At 41.7% G+C, this 16434-nt stretch overlaps 1 protein-coding gene across 1 annotated transcript in view; it reads left to right on the top strand.

Annotated features, from left to right (window-relative positions):
* Positions 1 to 7462: 7462 nt before the first annotated feature.
* Positions 7463 to 16434, top strand: part of zc4h2 (zinc finger, C4H2 domain containing) — a 42222-nt gene continuing 33250 nt past the window's right edge. The window contains exon 1 of the mRNA XM_073058054.1: positions 7463 to 7616. Within this exon, the coding sequence (XP_072914155.1) occupies positions 7564 to 7616 (53 nt within the window). The 5' untranslated portion in view covers positions 7463 to 7563. The remainder of the gene's footprint in view (positions 7617 to 16434) is intronic.

Genomic DNA, 16434 nt, shown 5'->3' with positions numbered 1-16434 from the left:
GTTGCTGCCTGGCCTCAGCAAGGTAGAGGTCAGTGTGCCACACTACAACAACTCCTCCTTTGCGGGTTTGATGGCAAGGTTAGGATTGGTGCGGAGACAGAGCGGAGGACACTGCGTTAATCTTCCCTAATCTGAATGAATTGATTACAAACTGAATTTTCAGACTAGGCTATTGAGGGTTATGTAATAAATTCTATATGCAACCGCTTGCCATTTTCAATTTATTAGCCTTTATCTGCTCTAAATATAATCAATGCACATAAATTTTTTACATAACTTGTCTTTTGCATAGCACATCCGTAAAGGAGCTTACAAACAATTTGGAAATGCCCACACAGAATCAACCCACACATCAGTTTTCCTACCTACCAAATTTAGATTACGTTAGCATTTAATATGAGGAAGAGATTTACCTACATCGTGCTTTCTTTGGGCACATACAGCTTTTTGAATGAGATTGGAAAATAGTTTTCAGTCAATGGACATTTTTTTTCTGTTCTGAAGTAACTATCTTGGGAAAAGACATTGTTCCAATTTCTTCATGCATTCAATAAGTAGTCATTATTTGTCATTATAAAGTGAGTAAACTTTATTAAGGGTCCCAAAGTCAACATGCCTCATACTGATTTAAGCTTCAATTCCTTTTTATTCAATTTCCACATTCAATGCACTGCTGCATTCTCTTTAGCCCACGTTCAACAGCCCCCTCAATGGGTTCTACTGGTTGAGCTTGTTGGCATCTTATACAGCCAGAACAGCACCCAGGATCGAATTTTCCTTCATCAGAGCTAATAAAAGACTGCAATGATTTGTAATTGATTTGTGAGTGCTTCTGCTTTCTTCTGATTGGCTCTTTTCACATTGACACCAATTAGAGAATGGGGTAGCAAACTTTTAATTAGGAACGATGCAGAGTTTCAAACTAAGTTCCACATTTTATAACAGCTGAGATTTTAAATTTAAATTAAAATAGATATGGAAATAGATGTTTTATGGACTTGAGATTAATTATTACAAGGTTTGTGTGCATACTTATCTGAGAATGATACCTTCTAAAACTCTTTATTGGCTCAATAGTGTCCAAAACATGAACTTAAGAATTCCTTGATGTGATTGTCTCTTCAGATACACAATTTTAGAAAACAAATTTTCCATTCCCAGCATAAGCATTTTTTTTTTGGTGACGATCCATGTTCTTTCCTGCATTAATAATGTTTAATGACTTAGAGTTAAGTTGCAGTATATGGCTATCGTAGTTTGAGGGTATGAATTTCGATACAAAAATAGTTTTGTCAGAAATAGACAGACATACTTTATTGACCCCAAGGGAAATTGGGTTTCGTTACAGTCACACCAACCAAGAATAGTGTAGAAATATAGCAATATAAAACCATAAATAATTAAATAATAAGCAAGTTATTCCAAGTGGAAATAAGTCCAGGACCAGCCTATTGGCTCAGGGTGTCTGACACTCTGAGGGAGGAGTTGTAAAGTTTGATGGCCACAGGCAGGAATGACTTCCTATGACGCTCAGTGTTGCATCTCTGTGGATTGAGTCTCTGGCTGAATGTACTCCTGTGCCTAACCAGTACATTATGGAGTGGATGGGAGACATTGTCCAAGATGGCATGCAACTTGGACAACATCCTCTTTTCAGACACCACCGTCAGAGAGTCCAGTTCCACCCCCACAACATCACTGGCCTTACGAATGAGTTTGTTGATTCTGTTGGTGTCTGCTACCCTCAGCCTGCTGCCCCAGCACACAACAGCAAACATGATAGCACTGGACATCACAGACTCATACTTGGGTTTTGTGTGTTCTGCCTTGAAGAATCCTTAAGGCTATAGATAAATTTCTGATCTTCAAAATGGTTTCCTGATGGCTCGGAAAATTAGTCCCTATGAGGAACTGAAATATTTTGTGAATGAAATCTCACTTCTATTGTGACATTTACACATTTCACCAATTATCTGATGCTGAAACAAATCCAGTTAGTTAGGACAATTATTAACAAGTAGTGAGTTTCTTTTCTCATTAATAAAGTAGTGAAAGTTGTGAAATCTCTGACTTCGTCATGAGGAAAGGGGGCATAAGTTAGAGTGCACACCAAGTGCTCCTTCACAATTTGTCTAGTTTACGAGGATAGGTTGAATGAACTCAGCCTTTTCTCCTTGGAGCGATGGAGGATGAGAGGTGACCTGATAGAGGTGTATAAGATGATGAGAGACATTGATCATGTGGATAGTCAGAGGCCTTTTCCCCAGGGCTGAAATGGCGAACATGAGAGGGCACAGTTTTAAGGTACTTGGAAGTAGGTACAGAGGAGATGTTAGGGGTAAGTTGTCGTTGTTTGTTTGTTTTTTTTAAACACGTAGAGAGTGGTGAGTGCATGGAATGGGCTGCCAGCGACAGTGGTGGAGGCGGATACAATAGGGTCTTTTAAGAGACTCCTGGATGGACACATGGAGCTTAGGAAAATAGAGGGCTATGGATAACCCTAGGTAATTTCTAAAGTACATGTTCAGCACAGCATTGTGGGCCGAAGGGCCACTACTGTGTAGTACAGTGTAGCACAAGAATAAGTCACTTGACCTATGATGCTGTACAGAACTAATTATTCTTATTACTCAGGATTAACTTGATTCCTCTAATGCTCTATGGGTTCTGAGGTGACTGTTGAGATCGGTATGGGGGCTAGAGACACAGATGAGGCAGGAAATTTCAAAGAATGGGTAGTTTGAGAGGAAGTACAGCCTTTTGCCATTTATACTGTGATTCTGATGCGGGGACTCAACATTCTCAGTACTATCCCAAATGCTACTTCTCTACTTTAAGCCATCATGATACAATGGTTGCTAAGAATCAGTGGTGGTTACTGCATTTTCTCACGAGGGCTTTGAGAGTATCCTTGAAACTGCTCTGTCCACTTGGTAATCTTTTCCTGTGGATTAGTGTTTGTTTCCGTTTCTTCATTAAGCAGGCACGTGACTGATGTAGCCTGTCTAATGGAGAAATTGAATGTTATCAGGCTCTCAGAATTGGGCCTAGGCCAGGGCATAAACTTGCTTATTCTACTGGTGGACTGATGGACTGAGAGTATTTTGTAGAAAGAATATACAGAGCCATGCAGAAGTCTTCAGCATATTTATATAGCTAGGGTGCCCAAGACGTTTGCACAGTGCTGTATAGAAACATAGAAAACATGCACATACATGAAGAGCCCGTGGATGGCAGGGATCGCTGCTGGCCAAGACACCATGAGTTTGATGCCAGCTTTGAAGTCTTGATCCTCAATACCTTTTTCCTCAAGTCAGCTACAGTGACAATAATGGCAATGATGAACTTCATCACAATCTCTCTTCTTTGCTGAAAGGTGCCTTAGACCAAAAGACATGTGCAGAATTAGGCCATTCAGCCCATCGAGTCTGCTCTGCCATTCTATCATGGCTGATGCCAGATCCCACTCACCAGCCTTCTCACCATATCCTTTGATGCCCTAACCAGTCAGGAAATGATCAATTTCTGCCTTAACCATATGCATGGACTTGGCCTCCACTTCAGTCTATGGCAAAGCATTCCACAGATTTACTACTCTCTGGCTAAAAAATTCATTGTTAAGTCTGTTCGAAAGGGGCACTCCTCAAACTTGAGGCTGTGCCATCTAGTTCTGGATGCCCCCACCAATGGAAACATCCTGTCCACATCCACCCTATCTACTCCTCTCAACATTCGGTAGGTTTCAATGAGATTTCCGCACATTCTTCTAAATTCCAGTGAATACAGACAGACAGACATACATACTTTATTGATCCTGAGGGAAATTGGGTTTCGTTACAGCTGCACCAACCAAGAATAGTGAAGAAATATAGCAATATAAAACCATAAATAATTAAATAATAATAAGTTAATCATGCCAACTGGAAATAAGTCCAGGACCAGCCTATTGGCTCAGGGTGTCCGACACTCCAAGGGAGGAGTTGTAAAGTTTGATGGCCACAGGCAGGAATGACTTACTATGACGCTCAGTGTTACATCTCGATGGAATGAGTCTCTGGCTGAATGTACTCCTGTGCCTAACCAGTACATTATGGAGTGGATGGGAGTCATTGTCCAAGATGGCATGCAACTTGGACAGCATCCTCTTTTCAGACACCACCATCAGAGAGTCCAGTTCCTTCCAAAATGCCAAACACTCCTCATATGTTAATCCCGTTCATTCCTGGAATCATCCCCGTGAACCTCCACAGGACTCTCTCCAATGACAACACATCCTTTCTGAGATATGGGGCCCAAAACTGTTGGCAATACTCCATGTACGGCCTGACGAGTGTCTTATAAAGGCTCAGCATTATCTTCTTGCTTTTATATTCTATTCCTCTTGAAATAAATGCCAACATTATATTCGCCTTCTTTATCACGGACTCAGCCTGTAAATTAACCTTCTGGTAGTCTTGCACGAGGACTCCCAAATCCCTCTGCACCTCTGATGTTTGAACCTTCTCCCCATTTAGATGATAGTCTGCACTATTGTTCCTTTAACCAAAAAGGCTTCTGGGATGCGTGAAATGTACAACATTCCACAAGGTCGTGTCCTGAATCTTTAATATCAGAGGCAGTGTACAGAGAAGGCAGATTGGTAAAGTACAAGTGTCTTGCTAGTGCAAGCACTATCCACACATCTGCTTCTGTGAATGAGTTGATGATTTCTTGAACACAGACCACCAAATGTGTATAAATGTAAACATTGTCTGCATGTAACAGCTCAGTGATTGAGTCTGGAGTGAGTTTTGGTTTGGGATGTCGGCACTATAGGTTGAACAGTTTCTCATTAGAAGTATATTAGCTCCACTCCAGTAGGAAGCTTGAAGGGGGGGGGGGGGCAAGGTTCAGCATGCCCCAGGAAAGGACAATGTTACAGACTAGCATGAGCCCAGTCTACACTAAGGTTTGTACTCTGCCCATAGGGGTAGGTCAGAACAAATTGCATGTCATATAAAACAGATTCTGATTCTGACCTTCCCGATTCCTGTCACTGTAACTCCTGCTCTGATCAACTTGTCTGTGAACTCCTGCTTATGCAAGTTTGAGGAACGTCACCTAATCTTCCTTCTGAGCACACTGCGGCCTTCCAGGCTAAATACTGAATTCTATTTTAAAATTGAAAGCTCACCAATATCTCTACTCTCTGAGGAGGCTGGAGGGAGCTGGACTATGCACGTCTCTATTTGTGTCCTACAGATGTACAGTAGCGAGCGTCCTAGCGTGCTGCATCATTGCATGGCACGGAAACTTCACTGGAAAGCTCTACACGGGTAGTTACAACTGCCCAATGATTCACCGGCACCAGCATATACAGTGGATGCTGGTTAATTGGGCCATCGGTTAATCAGGACAACTGCTTAATTGGGACATCACAAATCACTAAAGCTAATCAAGAAAATAGCTGGGATTCCTTTCATTTACTTTGGACACTATACCACTTAATTGAAATTGTCGCTGAACAATTTCTAACCAGCTTCAGACACTTGCACTTCTGTGGCCGTTACATAGTAGGTGCACCGTGATCAGAATAAACAGTTTTTAAACTAGTGTCAACTGCGTGTGCTTGTTTTCAAAAAGCAATGATTGCTGTCACTGATAATTGGTGGGAAATAAGCAGCAAGACAAACCAGAATTGTTTAGCTCACTGTGCTTTCAGGTTTGGAGATGCCAGAAATGGGCAGGAATGAAAAGTAAACTATTTCACTACTTCAACAAGTTAGGGACTATGAGGAAACTGAAGATACGGACATTCATCTTGAATGTTACAATGAAAATTAAGATTTGGAGGATGCAATCATCGATAGCATTACATGAAGGCTGCCCATTATCCACACCAGGTGTCTATGCTGATTTTTTTCAGTCGACTGGAAGAATATGGCAGTGTAAGCTGGATTCTTCCATTGATAACTATTAGGAACTAATACAAAGTTTTAGAGTACTGTAGTATTATTTATAGCATTCTAATCTGTTCTATATTTCATTTAAATACACAATTTGTTATTCAATTAAATGGCAACTTGTCTTTTTACACCTTAACTATTCCAATGAAACTGACTGATTGGGGCAGCTGCTTAGCTGGGTCCAAATGTACTGGTCTTTTTGTGTCCAATTTAACAGGAATCCATAAAGATGCTGGTAAAGGGCCAGTATACATAAAGATGCTGGTAAAGGGCCAGTAACATCATGAAGGATCCCACCCATCCTGCTCATGGACTGTCTGTCCCCCTCCTAAGAGAGAGGAGGCTATATAGCATCCACACCAGGACCTCCAGACTCAACAGTAGTTACTTTCCCCAAGCAGTAAGGCTGATCAACACCACTACCCAACTAACCCACCAGCAGTACTTTATGTCCTGTCATTCGTCTTATGTACAAACACTCCTGTGCCTAGCACCACTTTATTGACATAGAATCAATGTATATACAAGGTATCTTATATATTTATTGCTTTTTTATTATTGTGCTCTTATCTTCTTGTGTTTTTTGTACTGCATCCAATTTGGTGTAACAACTTTTACTTACCTCTGTCTGTTCTCAATTTCAAACTGCTCTCATTTCAAAGCTTTTTTCTTCTCCATATCTGTTAACCTGTCAATCACGTGGTCTCATTTCCTACTGATCCCAGGACAAACCTGGCGTCATTTTATCAATGATGACTTTGTCCTATCCATTCCATCCCTACACGTCAATACTACTTTATTTTCTCTTCTAATGCAAGGTATTCAACCTGGAAAAAAATAAGTTTGTTCCTGTACCTAAAGATGCAACTTGACCTGTTGACTTTAAAAAATCAATCCTTCACTTGCTGGCTAGATTTCGTGTGCAGCTGTTTAACAATTTAAAATAATTCTTCCCATTTGTGAGCGGTTCTCTTTCTTGTGACGACAATTACTATTGAACGGTTGGGAAGAATATTTTTAAAACAAAAAACAGAGCGAGGAAATGTAACAAATTCATTTAAGGATTAAATTACCACATCCACACCAGAAAACATGCAAGCTAATATTTTTGACGTAGGATTAGAATCTGAAAAGGCTACAACTCCCAAAAAAATTTTCGTTTTGCATTTCGAAGACGTATTTTACACACAGCATAGCTTTTCACCGTTTAGACTTAAGCATTTTTTCAGAAAAATTTTAAACACGCTCATCGTGATGAGTAAACATTTGAATAAGTTTTTTTTAAAAAACACAATCACAGCTTGTGAAGTTTCACTTTAACCGAGTAGTTTTTTTCCCTTCGAAGTGTTAAAAGAGAATGAAACGTTCTGAGGGTTTCCTTTCCCTACTTTCCCAGAGGAGTCCTGAATAACAGGAAGTGAGGAGGTTTACAGGGCCTGACGGGAGTAGTAGTTTGTACTCGGGAATTTTCTTTCTGTTCTGGGTGGGAAGAACTGCAACTCCCGAGGTCTAGTGTTGATTGCGTGCTCGCTCACTGTGAGATGTGTGAAGCTGCTACAGGGAGACTTCTTTTGTTAGCAGTTATTCTCATTCTCACTGCACATCTGCTGCAAGCAACATGACCGAAGAGCAGGAGATCATGTGCAAATTGGAAAGCATTAAGGAAATAAGGTGAAGACGACATACTTGAATATTCTGTTAATACGTTGCTTTAGCATCTCGAATGTGGTCCAAACAATATGTGGGGCTGGTGCATCATACCTATTTACAATGGTGGTATCCAGTCTAGACTTACCTCTTTTTTTAAAAAAAATGTGCAGCTTATTCAACATGCATTCACGTTCCTTTAACGTGAATGAAACGAATATAGAAACCTTAAATACGTAACGTTTTTTGAAAAAATTGTTTCAAGTAGGGTTCTGATTACCTAAATTTAATCTTCAAGTATTTTAACAATATCGATAGTTCGGCGTGTAGCCTTTCCATTAATTTCAACTAAGATAAAGATAAATTGTTTGATCAAATCAATAGCAGCCGAAATATTGTCGTGTTTTGTATTTGAATCTTTCGGATTAAGGCTGTGTATTTCGTTACGCACACAGGTTCCACTAGGCAAAATCTTTTAAGAGTGAACGGAAATAAAATATGCTATCCATTGACAAGTTAGAAAGTTCTCGTTAATGCAACCTACAATCCGAAAAGTGTAAAAAAAAGCTCACGCAGGAGTTTATTGAGTTAATTACTTTAATTGTGGGAATTTTCATTGAACTCTGAGCTACGATTTCTACGTGGGCTTTAAGAAGAAGAATCAGACAGACGATTGAACAAGTTAATAATGTTATCAGGAAGAGAAAGTTTTAAGAATTGATGAAGGGTGAAGTTGAAATACAATTAATAACATCAGGAAAATTTCTCTAGTAAAGACTCTTCTTAACTTAAAAATGATAGGTAGAATATGTTTCAGTGGTGACATGGCCAGAATCTATGCCAATACAGACCTCTTCCAGAGTGAAATGCTGTAGAGACCGTGTCTGTCTGAACATTCGACTGGGCACTTACCAGTGTGAGTCTCGTTTGGACAAGTTTCATCAAATTGTGTAGGTTTTATTTTTGGGGTCATTTATAGGGAAACTCGACCTTGTTATACCAGGAACAACAGTCACTGGTCACCAGGACAACCGTTCTTTCCTCGTGACGCACTCAGAATCCCCTCAGTGTAGTTACACTACCGACTCCCAATGGAGGTGTTAATCTCCACTGCTATAATCGACCCGCCTGTCCCGTACTGATTTACAGTACCTCTCACTCCCCCAATGTCAGCTTAATCCAGACAAACAACAGTTCATTTTATAGTGCATACTTAGGAAAGGAGAACCTATTGTGGTGAAATTTGCAGTGGTGGGCCGTGGTGGAGCATTTTTATTTAGACGGGTTATTTGTAAGCCAGTGAGGAAAGATTTAATTGGTGTTTATAACTGAAGTTAGTCCTCAGCTGTAATTTCCCATGATAGAGTAATCAATATGGAGTGAAGGTTTGTAGTACTTGCTGGAAGAATTAGACATGAGCATTTCTTTCAGATGGGGAAAGTACCAGCATTGTTAGGTGGTAGGGTAGTGGAAGGAGAAACACCATCATATTTTTGAAAATGCTTCAATGTGCACATGAATTATTATAACCTTCAATACTCTGGACAAGAGTTGGAAAGTGGGATAAGACTGGAAAACTAATTTCATGTATTAATATAATTAAACTTGGAGGCTTGTGCATGGGATCAGAAGGATCAACAGTTAGAAAGTGTCTAGACTTGTAGCGATCCCAAGCCAGAGCTGTGATATTAAAACCAAATTGCCCCAGAGTTACTTCCAGGAGGACCACAGCCTTGCTGTAGGGTTTGGAGGCTTGCGTGCCTCAGTGACCCAGAGAGCGATATTGGCCGGAGTCAGCGCCTGGTGCTTTGGCTCTTGGTCGGGACCCCCATGCCAAACAGGTCAGAAGATAAAGGCCAGTGTCACCAGTCCTCCAGGTTTGGGGCTTCAACTCAGGGCTAACAATCCTGACTGGTCAAAAAACATTGTTAAGGAAACAGCAATGAAGTATCCTTCTACATCTGTGTGTGACGGTGTGAACAGACAGAGATGGAGGACATTCATTGTCGTCCTAAACACCGTTACCCGATGAAGGTTTCTCATGGGCAAGCATGATCCAATTTCGTCACCAGTTATTGTGAAGGAGCATTTCACGTAATATAGCAGCACTTCTTATGTGGTTGATAAAGAAATCATACCCCACATTCAAAATGGAATAACTCTGTGGTTCAAGTCGTATTTCACCCTGGTAAGTGTCGACATTCACCCTGCTTAGTTGTAACTTAAACACCTTGAGGGAGTAGCCTCCCAAATTCATGCTAGCCTTTCTCACAATTGTGATTTTGAAATCCAACCTCACCATGACCACCATCTTGTCTATGAAATAATTTTGCATTTCTGCCATGGTAATAGAACACCTTATTACTAATTACACCTTTTGTGATTGAGATTATCAATGACTTCCCTTCTCATTTCTGTACTAATCTCTTGTGCTGAAAGATCTACCTTTTACAATTTGCATGTTTTTTCTTGGCAATATCATCTCAAAACACAGCCAGTTTCTGGCATACAGAATTAGATTTATTATCACTGTTGTGAAACTTGTGAAATTTGATTTTTATTGTGGCAAGCAGTACAATGTAGTATATAAAATATTACTATGTTTTAAGATATGAGCAAGGTCTCCGTTGGTGGGGACCGACCATGTATGTTGTGTCTTAGCTGTCTAGATACACAAGTCTGGGCAGTACGATATGGAGAGCAAGCTGTTGCCCCTGTAGCAAGTTCCCTCTCTCCACACAACTGATGAACCCGAAGGAACGGCAGGGACCTGATCCAGTTTGGCATCAGCAGTGTGACAGGTGTTGCCAGTCAGCGTTGAACTCAATGTGTGTGCGGGTCCAACACGAACGATGAGGACTGCTGACGTCTGCGGGTGGGTGTGTTTGTTGTTCCTGTATCTGGAGATGACTGATGAGTCCAATCCGGGCTGGGAAGTACCACCCACACGTGGGGCAAGTGTGTGAAGAGTCTGCAGATGAGGTGCCTGCTGTGCATTCTTTCCACTGTAGTCCTTTCCCTTTTGCTTCAGCATTGTGATTCTTTATTGAGAAGTCTGCACCAGGATGAGCGGGTCAAGGCTGCATGTTCCCGAGAGGTGTGGTCGATCTCAAGGGCCTTGAGCGTGTCCTTGAATCATTTTCACTGACCACCAGGAGAGCGCTCGCCTGTGGACAGCTCCCTGAAGAACAGCTGCTTGGGGATGCGATCATCTGACGACATGGCCGCCCATCTGTTGTTTCGTCAGCAGTGTGTGGATGGTGGGCATGTCTGCTGCAGGCAGCACTTCCGTGTCAGGAATTCTGTTTTGCCAATTGATTTTTATGATCTTCCGTCAGCATGACATGTGGAAGTGGTTCAGTCTATGCAATGAATCATGTACACAGTCCACGTTTCGCATGTGAAGAGGAGGGTCGGTATGATGACAGTGCAGTAAACTTCCAGCTGGGTCTAAAGAGTAATTCCTCTTCACCCCCAGACAGTGTCACGTAGTCTCTCAAAATTGGCACTAGCCTTGGTGAAGCATGACCATGGTGATGAATCTGCCAGGGCAACCAAACTTCGCCATGATCTTCCATAATCCCTCTCGGCTCACGGTGTTGAAGACCTTGGTAAGATCGACAAAGGTGGTGCAGTGCTGTCTGTTCTGCTCCTGGCATTTTTCCTGCAGTTGTCTCGCATGTCGCTAGCTCCTCTTCCTCTCCTGAAGCTGCACTGACCTTCTAGGAGATGGCCTCATTCCAGTGAGCATATAGCCTGTCTAGCAGGAATCTGGCTAAGATTTTCCGGGCTACTGAGAGCAAAGAGATGCCTCTGTGGTTTTCACATGCTTGGCAGTTTCCCTTCCTCTTGTACAGGTGTAGAATGGATGCATCTTTCATTTCTTGCAGAATCTAATCCTTCTCCTAGAAGGACTGGAAAAACTGTCAGTTTGCTGGTGATGAGTGGACCGCCTGTTATGTAGACCCCCGCTGGTATAGCATCTGCTCCAGGAGCTTTGCCACTTGACAGCTGGTCTATTGGCTTCTTGACTTCCTCTTCTTGGGAAAGAGAGGCCATCTCATGGTTGATGACTACTTGATTGCTTCCTCGCTTGTGGTGGATGGTCTCTTCAGCACAGATTCAAAATGTTCTGCCCATCTGTTCAGAATCTTGGGCTTCTCGGTGATGAGTGTGTTGCCATCTGAGCTTAGGAGCGGCGAGGTCCCAGAAGGCTGAGGGTCACACCGTGTTTAGTTCTATCAATGTAGCCCTGAATCTCATCAGCCTTTTTGCAGAGCCAAGAGTCATGCATCTTTCTAAGTTTGGCTTGAACTATTCAGTGCATATTGGGAAATGCTAACTTGGAGATACAGGAAGGATTGATCTGATAGTGTCTGTATAGCCTGTGCTTTTCCCGTAGGAGAGCTTTTATCTCCTTATCATTCTCATCTAACCGATCTTGTATGGCTGAGGACCTCGAAGGAGGCAGAGTGAACGGGATCTCTGAAAGCAGCCCAGTCTTTGCCAACATGCCCTCCAAGATGAACCTTGGTGAGCTGTGACTGGCGGCTTTTAACCAGGTAGTCTGCTATAGTACCCAATTTCAGCTTGCTGATGTTGAGCTTTTTGGCACATTTCCTTGCCTGTGGACATCGTTTGAGTTGAATCTGGACATTGAATGGAAACGATCAGATTGTGAGCTGTCCAGAAGTCCCTGCCACACAAGGCTTTGGTCACTGTGACCATCAGCCTTTTGGTGATTACATAGTCAATCAGATGCCAGTGCCTAGAGTGAGGATGCATCCAAGACATCTTGTTATGGTTTGCCAGGTGGACGTCGTTCATGACACAGGTTTTCAGGCTGTGGCTCTTCCATTTGGCTGCCCTATAGAGCCTTTGGACTCCATCCCAGGTATTACCAAGCATTGAAATCTCCAAGGACAAGGAGCTTGTCTGACCTGGGTACAGTCACAATCAGGGAATCAGGCTCTCCATAGAACTTGGCTTTGGCATCCTCTGGGTAGGTTATCGTCGGGCCGTAGGCGCTGATCAGCGTGATTTTGTGTTTGTTCCTCAGTGGTAGTTTTATGGTCATTAGACGATCACTGAATCCTTTTGGCAGACTGGTAAGCTTTTGGACAAAGTGGCTCTTGATAGCAGATCAGATTCCTACTTTGCGATGCTCGGTGCTGCCGTGTCCATTCCAGAAGAACGTGTGGCCGCCACCTGCTTCTGTCAGTGTGGCCAAGTGAGTCTCAGAGGGAGCTGTGAGAACTAAACTCAATGTAGGACTACCTGAGAGACCTCAGCTGTGACAATTTCCTTGGGTTTACTCCCGAAGCCCTTCCTATGAGTGGGTATAGCCGAAGCCAGCGGAGGTTTGCAATCAGAGCTTTCTTTCCAAATGAGCTGCCAGCTACGGTTGATGACTCCCACTGCCCAAAGTGACTTATTTTAAGGTGCCAGCAACCCACCTTTACTCCTCCTGTCAGTAGAAACAGTTCCACTGGGCTTAGTAGCTAAGCCTTACTTCAAGGCCAGGAGCTGGACTTGGTTGTCAGAGGCTATTTGAGGTGAATGCCTTTGGGAGCGTTTCATAGGTAGTGCAGAGCTTATCCTTATTACCAGTCCTCCTCTCCCCCCTCCAACCCGTATAACAACCTTAAGGAACCAAAAAGATTTAAAAATACATAAAAAGTGCAAAAGACAGCAAAATAGTGAGGTTGTGTTCATGGAACGTTCAGAAATCTGATGGCGGGGGGGGGGGGGGGAGAGCAGCTGTTCCCAAAAGGTTGCGTCTGTGTCTGCGGGCTCCTGTACTTCCTCCCTAATGGTAATAATGAGAGGAGGCCATGTCCTGGATGGCAAGAGTGCTTAACGTTGCAAGCCGCCTTCATGAGCCCCTGCCTTTGATGCTGTCTTCAGTGACAGGGAGGTTGGTGCCCATGATGGAGCTGGCCGAGTCTAAAATCCTCTGCAGCCTGTTTCAGTCCTGTCCATCGGAACCTCCATTACCAGACACTGATACAACCAGACAGAATAATCTCCACAGTGCATCTTCAGAATTTGTCATAGTCTTCGGGGACCCCTCTTTCTGATTACCCCACTGTTTTTAAATTGTCAAATAATTATTTGAAATGAAAATTAGGAAAAAAATTGCAAACACTGTGAAACTGAAATAGAAAAGTGGTGGAAATATTTAGCGGATAAAGGCATCATCTGTAATGGAAGATCAAAAATTTCTACCAACTTAGCATTGGGACGAATAATTTTGTTTTATTAGGCCAATACCACACACTCAGCTCCCCAGTGATAAACTCCATTCTGAGCTTATTGATCCTTGGAGGTATTTAAAAAGGGTGTAGATTAAGTTTGTAAAAGAATGTGTCATTGAGGCCTACAGGGAACTGGAGTGACAAAAGACTGCAGATCCTGGAACCTGGTGCAACAAACCATCTGCTGGAGGAACTCAGTTGGTTGAGCAGCACCTGTGGGAGGAAAGGAATTGTTGATGTTTGATGCGGTTGTTGTCAATTGACAATTCTTTTCCTCCTGTGGATGATGGTCGACCTGATGTGTTAATCCTAAGGGGATCTGGTATGGAAAAGGTGATGAGGTCTGGAGCAGTGCAGGCACAATCATATCAAATAGTGAGACAAGTTTGAGATTTTTGCTCTTGACATTTCATACACTTCATTGGCCTTGACCAAACCTTTCCTCCAGCCCAATACACCTTTGAGATGTCTGGGGTTTGGCGCACCATTGAATTTATCACTGTCCTTGGTGGCTATGTCTTTAAGCTTTATAGATTGCTACCAGAATCTCAAAACTTCTCTACTATGCTTTCCACTTCCATGATGCTCATAATCTATCACAAAGAGAAAAATATTTGTCCCTTTACGTGGGACTATGGTAGGTTTTGTATGACGATGTTCCAATTAAACTGAGGTGTACTAAACATATTACAAAAATACTGTTATTGAAAATGTCTACACACTATGAGTCTGAGATGTATTTCAATGCCATTTTGTCACAATTTGCAGAATTTGTTTTAAGATTTAAACAAATGTATATTTATTTGTAGCCAATTCCCATTACCATCTCTGGTCTTTAAAGTTGTTTACATTCTGAAATACATTAATTTGTTCTAGCTTTGAGCTTTTTTTTTTCACATTTTGTCAAAGCCTTGCTCCAAGTTATAAATTGAGACCTTATTATCTAAATGGTAATGGATTCCGAAGCTGCCTCTGGAATAGACCTGCAGTATGGAAACTGGCAATCCTACTGAGGCTGCAGCAATCCTCGACATCATTAATGCAAATCCTGTATTAATGGTTTATTCTCCCCACATTCTCATTTAACTCTTCCCAGATTCTACCACTGACCTTAACACTAAGGGCAACTTATTTGGCAACTAGAGCAATTAGGGACAGCACACATCTTCACAGGGAGAAAAGTGCAAGCTACACACACACAGCACCCAAGGTTAGTAATGAACTTGTGTCTCTGGCACTTTGTGGCAGTGGTTCTATGAGCTACGTCACTAGGCTACACTCAATATTCAGGAAACGTTCCCCTGTATCATCTTTACTGACCAGTTCTGATCCAGATGAAGAGGATTAGCTTCTGTGTCTGTGCCGACACCTGGCATCAAATTATCTTAAGTAAACGTTTTACACAAGAACTTCCCTCTCTCAACAATGTAAAATAATCCACAACTCAAACAAACCAAAGGCTTAGAATTTCTATTTAATAAAAAAGAATGAAATCAATATTTCTGCAATAGCATAAAATTTATTTTCTCCATTCCCATTTGTTGCACGTAGTTGGTAGTTTAAATTCCTTGTCAGGTTGTCTGCACCGTGCTGTTGTTCTCCAGAAACCAGATGAAAGGTGTAATTCTCCTGAGCCCCAGACAGGGATAGTTATATGGGAGGAAAGGCGTTAAAACATTCCTGGTATTAGTTGGCTAAATTATTTGTTTCAGCATCCAGTAACTTTTCTGTTTTTATATTTAAACAAAAACTTCTGGATTTATAAACAGTCTGAGTGAAGTAAAGCAGTGAATGAGGACACCACTCCTAATGGAGCCACAACGCCTGAACTGTTGCATTTCTCTCCTTTTGAATTGTAGGTTAGGGAAAAAAAGAAAACAAAATGTATTGAAGAGCCAAAGTACAGAACTTGAAGTATTGTATGTAATTAGTTTTGCTACAACAAGTGTATGGGACATTGGAAAAAATGTTGAATTTCCCCATGGGGATGAATAAAGTATCTATCTATCTATCTATCTAAGTGGGGGGGGGGGTCCTATTAAAAAGAGCACACTTTCGTCTGTTATACCTGAGATGGAGGAAAGAAAATCTGCCAGATTCATCATTTCTGATCAATTATCCTTGCATAGCTTCCAGTAGGTGCCTGCAAACATTCAATATAAGGATTTAATCATGAAAATTTTGCTGCTTTGATTGTGCATTGAAAATTATCCAACACCACTCTACCGACTCAGTGAAACTGTAGTGATTAAATGGCAGCATCCCTGAGAGAATTGAAGGAAATGGAAATAGTGCGTAAGCACTAATAGTTGAGAGAGCTATCTTTAATTTACCTCAACTCATTGAATAAGTTAATTTGTACTACTCTTCCAGTAGTGAGATATATTTTTGCTTAATTATCTCTATATACTGCTACTTCTTAAATGACCATATTTTTCTTAATTACTGCCTCTTGATAGTTTTCGTACTCAATTTAATACAGTTTTCTCACATTATGTGAGGAAGTCTCTATAATTTGGTTGTGGATCCATAAACATTGGATCATGTGTCCACCTGGTCATTGAGGGACTGTTTATCATATTATG

This window comes from Hemitrygon akajei, chromosome 10 (genome assembly GCF_048418815.1).
Source record: "Hemitrygon akajei chromosome 10, sHemAka1.3, whole genome shotgun sequence".
In the NCBI taxonomy this organism is placed as follows: Eukaryota; Metazoa; Chordata; class Chondrichthyes; order Myliobatiformes; family Dasyatidae; genus Hemitrygon; species Hemitrygon akajei.
Note: the sequence above shows the minus strand (reverse complement) of the source record. Positions and strands in the feature narration are given on the sequence as shown.